Below are 6228 nucleotides of genomic sequence, written 5' to 3' on the forward strand. Positions count from 1 at the left end.
AAAAAAAAAAAAAAAGACTGAGCTTTTGCTTTGTTTTGGGGTTTTTTTTTTTTTTTTTTGCAGACACCAGAACCACTGAGCTAAATCCCCAACCCTGCTTTCTTTTTTTTTAATGCTGTATTTTTTCCTGAACATTGCTTCAGTTTTTCTGCCCTGAAATTGGGTTTTAAAAAGTCATTTTCTCAAAATGAAGACTTGAGGAGCAAAACTTTTTGTCACCGCTCTCTCCTGGGACTTTTGGGTAAGATGGCCAGGGGTAAACAAGCCAAATGGTTATAGAACTCACATCCAGCTTTATTTCATATTTATACTCTGTATTTTATACTCTGGCTTTAAATTTTCTCATGAATAAAGAGCAACTCCTCATCTATACGGGGAATTAAACTATGCAATACACTCTCAGACGCTACTTCAGTGAATTTTCAAACAATACTTTTCTCTCCAATATCACTGCGTCGACAACCAAGCCAGAGACAGAAACATGATTTAAAAGGAGCAACTGCTGGCTTCCAGGCACTGGCTAAGATTCTCTACTTTCAAAATGGTCTTCACTGTTCACCTACTATCCTCTGGTCTCTACCACCACCCCAGTTGAATTTAAAATTAGGATATGAACTATATCCAGAGATCTAGATAAGCACTTGTCCCTTTCCTGAAAATGGGTATCATACAGCATTCCGATAAACTGTTAATGGTCACCTGTGGCTATGTCTGAGTTGAGCAGACAAAAGTACCATGACTCAGTAACGCCTTCTATGGGCTTGGGAAGAGGAAAGGTTGCCTTAATGCTAGGTGCTTACCGCCTCAACTCTACCGACCTATGGGGCTTCCAACTGATTTCAGACTTACCGTGGGCCAGAGACAGTCACCATGAGGCCATTGGAAGTAAATTCATGTGTGAAGATAAGGCAAGTGCTCCAAAATGTAAACTAACACATTTCTTTTCCATTCAGAAAGTCTTATTAAAAAATAATGTCATCTGAACTAAATAATGTGCTTAGTGACATAGCCAACTCAGACATATACAAAAGTAAGCCCCCTTTCCCACTGGGCACGGGTAACAATCAGTTTGTTCCTAGATTGAACATCAGGATAGACAATTCCCAAATCTGCTCAGAAGTCAAGCAGGATGTCAAGAGCAGCACCACAGGAACTACAATCTCTGGAATGTGGGGAGCAAGATGGATCACTGCAGAGATACTATCTGGAGGGGCACAGTGCCATGGCATGTTGTTTCCAGCTTCAGAGATGGAGACCTAGAGCCCCACGGCATCTCACTTACCGGGTAGTCTTGGGTGCAATACTCTGATCCTTATCTACAGTGGACAGATCAACATTTGTGATGCCAACTTCGGTGGAGATCTTGACTCTGAGCTACAGCAAAATAGAGAAGAAATTGCCAAGTCAACTGCTGAGTGTACAAAAAAGAATTAACATGTATATCCCAAGTTTTCCAATCTTAAAAAGGTAACACAAATTCTAAGACATAAGTATTTGTTTTTTCTTTTGGTGCTAGGGATCTAGACAGATACCTTCAAAGGTCACAGTAAAACTGACTGAGTAAATATGAGAAAAGAAGGAAAAAATGGAAATAAAAATTTCTGTAAATGAGGGGTAAAGGGGAAAGTAGGGGAATGGGAAAAAAAGAAGAACCAAGATATATCATGTACAGGTACAAATTTCCAACGATAAATATGATCATACCATATACCTAAAATGTACCAATAAACTTAATTGGGAAAAAAAGAAAGAAAGAAACTGACTGAGCAAGGTAGTCTTTCTTGTCTCTCCCATCCTGAGGCCTAAAAAGCAATTCTTTGATTCTTACTTTCTCTCCTTTTCTGGTTTTCGTTGGATGTGTGTGTGTGTGTGTGTGTGTGTGTGTGTGTGTGTGTGTGTGTACCCCCCCAAAGGTGTACCTTTTCAAGAGTCTTTTAAAATGAAGAGGAAAATTCTGAAGAAGTGACTTTTTGTTTTGTTTTGTTTGAGATAGGATCTTGCTATGTTGTTCAGGATGGCCTTGAACTTGAAGCACCTCTCCTGCCTCAAGCTCCTGAGAGCTGGGATTACAGGCATGTGGCACCACACCCCACTAAAGCGGTAACTTTTAAGTAATTAAAATCAATAAGCACTAAATTCAGCTAAATGACAAGTAATTTTCACTGAGTGCTTACTATGTGAAAAGCACTGCCATTGTAAAGATGATCTCATTTAATGTTCACAACAATACTACAAAGTAGTATTATTTCAAATGAGGAAATTAAAGGATAGGAGATTAAACTGCTTGCTCAAGATTAGACAGTGCCAGTAATTCTAGTTTGGGCACTCATAAATCCATGTCTTTAGGCATTTTGTTATTATATATCTTCCCACTGGCCCTTAACCTGCATGCAAGAGTACTGTAACTACCCACGAAGATCTAAGAAGCTATGGTAATCGTCTATACAGTTCATCAAATGCTTATCTGCCTTCTGTACAAGTGGTAGAATTCTAATCCTTTCTTCCCCTAGAGTAAAGTATAGCCACATACTTGTTTTGGTCAATGAAATGTGTGTAGAAGTAAACGGCCACTTTCAGGTGGCAGCTGTAAGAGTTCCTGTGTGATTCCCTCTTTTCCTCTGATGTGGAAATAGAGGGTACAGAAATGCCTGCTACTTCATTCAGGGTCTGGGAGAAGAGATGAAGCATGGCCTTCAACTGACTCACCCAGCACTCATTTTTTAATTTTGAGCCAAACCCTTGCTAAGTCCCTAAGCTGTCCAGGTTGGGTTCAAACTTGCAATCCTCTGCCTCACTTCCAGAGTGCTGAGATTGGAGGCATGTGCCACCATGCCAAGCTCCTCTAGTGTTTTAAGCCACTGAGATTTGAAGTTTGTTATAAGTACAAACCAGTCCATCTTGATTCTTACAGTTTTTACATTCTATATCTTCCTTATAAATATTTCCTCAAAGAGGAGCTAGCTAAACTAGTATATATAAGAAATTTAAAAATTAAATTAAAGCCAGGCATGGTGGCGCATGCCTGTAATCCCAGCACTTGGGAGGCTGAGACAGGAGGATCGCTGTGAGTTCAAGACCAACCTGGACTACATAGTGAGTTCCAGGTCACTCTCAACTACATAGTGAGACCCTGTCTCAAAAAACCAAACCAAAACCAAAAATTTTTTAATTAAAATTTTAGAGCGGGGAATTTAGCTCAGTGGTGCCACCTTGCACAAGCACAAGGTTCCGAGTTCGATCTCCATACCAAATTAATTAATTAATTAATTAATTTAATGTAAATATCCAAAAAAAAGACAAAAATGTGTTAAAAGCCTATACATGGGAAATTTGAGTTAAAATTCAAGTTTGAATGTGCAAATTATACAAACCCAAGGTGCTTTATGTGCAAACATATCTTTGAGCCATCCAAATATTTGATAGTCTTGAGTGCAATGCTTAAGGAAATCCTCATCAAATCCAGTGGTTTACAGTCTAAGTCAGGATGAAGGAACAGAGATGGAAGGCTGGGAAAATAACTGAAGGACAGATCTTCAGCACTTTTCTGAAATGTCATATATCAACGTGTGACAGACAGCCTCAAGTCAAGGGTAAAGAAGAAAAACTAAATAAGGGATAAAGATAGCTATCAGGTAATTCTATTTTGTTTGCTTGTTTGTTTTTTTGGTACCGGGGATCAAACTCAGGCCCATGTGCTTGCTAGGCAGGCAGAAGAACCACTGAGCTAAATCCCTGGCCCTATCAGGTAATTCTTTTTAATAGCCTTTTCTCCTGATTCCATAATAACTATTTTGTGACAACGCCTCAATTATCAGGTTGAATAGTGTTCAGATTTGGTTTTTTAAAAATGTAAAAGATTACCCAAAGCTTAAGGCTGCTACCATCTACTTTGAATATTCAGCCACCTATAAGTAGAATTATAATTAGCATCAATGCCTGTCATGAAGCCTAGGCAACGGCGATGATGCAATGGAAGAAGGACGGCCACCAGGTGGAACAGACATCCCAAAGAGGGAGGTAGGAGCCTTTATTTTGGCTCACTGAGCTCTCTAAACAGACTCACAACTGACAGGACTCAGAGCCAGAGCAAGTATTGCTTTACACAATTTAGCCAAGAGGAGTACTCACAGCAATTCCATCTGAAAACAAATGAGTGGAAGGTTTAAGCAAAAAAGCAGCCAAAGAGCTTTGACTGGGCTGCTAGCTTTTAAAAGAAAGATACCCAATGAAACTCTCCATCTTCCTAGCATAGGCAGAGTGCCTTAGTGTGGGGGATACACAGATGACAATATATACTTTCTGTTCCATATGCAAACCATAATTAGAATAGGCTGCTGCTTTACGAAGGAATGTACAAAGTGCTGGGAAAGTGACAGGGCAGGATAAAGAGTACGACCCAAGTTTGCCTGGGGTGGCCCCTGACTGGAAAGTGGAAAACACTCCACAGCAGGAAGATGAAGAGGAAATTCAGACCTCAGGCAGTTCTCAGAGAAGCCGGAAATCAGTAATACTCCATGCTATAAAAATAATGTATCTGCAAGTTAACTACCCTGCAATCTTTATCAACATTAACCAGATAATTCCCTCTTCATTTCTATGAATCATTCTCTTAAGGATTCATTCACTGAATTTGTAAATGTGATCTTGACATTATCATCACACCTAAATATCCATAAACAGGAGAGTAGCTAGATAAATGATGGTACAGGCACACTGTGAATTACTATGGAGCATTAAAGACAGGTAGATGTCTATGGATATACAGAGCTATTACCTCATACTTTTGACTACACAGTCAGTCTAGTAGTAGAACGATATCTGGCATCACTGCCTGTCACTAAGTCTAGGCAACAGGGTAAATTATTGCAGGCATGTTGTTGGGTAGGTTACAGTGTTGTCTTCAAATTGTTAGATCCTCAAGGGTAAAGCTGGAAGACTCTACTTTGTGACAAAAGTGAAGAATACAGCTCTTCTTACCAAAATATCCCTCTGTGTGCATAAGAAAAAATACCAGGCAAGTACTCTACCACTGAGGTACATCCCCAGCTTATTTTGAGACAGTCTTGCTAAGCTGCCCAAGTTAGCCTTGAATTTGTGATCCTCCTGCCTCTGCCTCCTCAGCAAATGGGATAACAGTTTTGTACCTAAAAAAATAAATTTTTTTAACTACATGCATATTTACTTTATTTATTTATTTATTCATTTTTGTACCAGGGATCTAACTCAGGATCTTGCACTTGCAAGGTAGGAGCAGTGTGGCTGAGCTAAATTCCCAACCCCAATTTTTTACTTTTTCTTTTGTATCAGGGATCAAACTTGGGGACCTTGCACTTATGAGGCAGGTGGCGAAACTACTCAGCTAAAACCCTGGCCCCCCAATTTTTTAAATACAGGGATTATCTGGACAATGAGATTATGGGTCACATACTGTTATCTTTATATTACCTTTTATATTCAAGTATCACCTAATATACAGAGCCCACCCACAAAATGTATAAATATTTTAATGCACACCAGACATTGACGCTCAGTAAATTGACTCCTTTTTCCACATACACATTAGGATTTTCATGTCTCAATAAATTTAATATTAAAATATTTATACACATTTTTTCTCTTCCTGAAGTATGCATACATATTTTGGTGGACTCTGTATAATGTTAAAACAATCAATCTTCTATTTTAGCAAATGGATATACACAAACTGATTTTTTTTTTTGAGGTGCTGGGGATCAAACGACAGCCTGGTACATGCTAGGCAGGCACTCTACCACTGAGCTATAGTCCCCAAAACAGATATTTAAAGAACTGTGTGAGTCTCCTCAGTGTATCCAAATCATAGTGCTAAGGAAGCCATCAACGTTGGGGTTTTCTCTTGGACTCCTGATTAATGGCTTTCAGTAGTAATATGGCCACCAGGGCTGTAAATCAAGATTCTGCAGACTTTTTGTTCTAAAGACATTGTGAGTGTTCCCACACTATACAGGCACACGAAATGAGCACAAAGACAAATTGCAGTCCATTGGAGTAATTTCTGGTTTGTTCTCTTATTTTAAAAGGCCCCCTAAGTAACAGCTTTCTCTATAGCACAGAAATACTGTAGGACATGATTAGGGAGTAGTCTAAAGAAAATCCTTTTGCTCCAAAAATCTTGCTACAAATGGATCTTTGGAAATATTCAAAAGTAAAGTGTTTTTATGCTACTTTTTTTTTTTTTTAGCAAACTAA

The 6228-nt window shown here is 38.9% G+C and overlaps 1 protein-coding gene across 2 annotated transcripts in view; it reads right to left on the reverse strand.

Annotated features, from left to right (window-relative positions):
• Rpn2 (ribophorin II) overlaps window positions 1-6228 on the reverse strand; it is a 61917-nt gene that overhangs the window by 16042 nt on the left and 39647 nt on the right. For both annotated transcript variants that reach the window (XM_010640025.2, XM_010640024.2), the window contains exon 10: window positions 1283-1374. In XM_010640025.2, the coding sequence (XP_010638327.1) occupies window positions 1283-1374 (92 nt within the window). The remainder of the gene's footprint in view (window positions 1-1282; window positions 1375-6228) is intronic.

The sequence above is a fragment of the Fukomys damarensis genome, unplaced genomic scaffold (assembly GCF_012274545.1).
Source record: "Fukomys damarensis isolate Sample0158 unplaced genomic scaffold, DMR_v1.0_HiC HiC_scaffold_22, whole genome shotgun sequence".
Classification (NCBI taxonomy): Eukaryota; Metazoa; Chordata; class Mammalia; order Rodentia; family Bathyergidae; genus Fukomys; species Fukomys damarensis.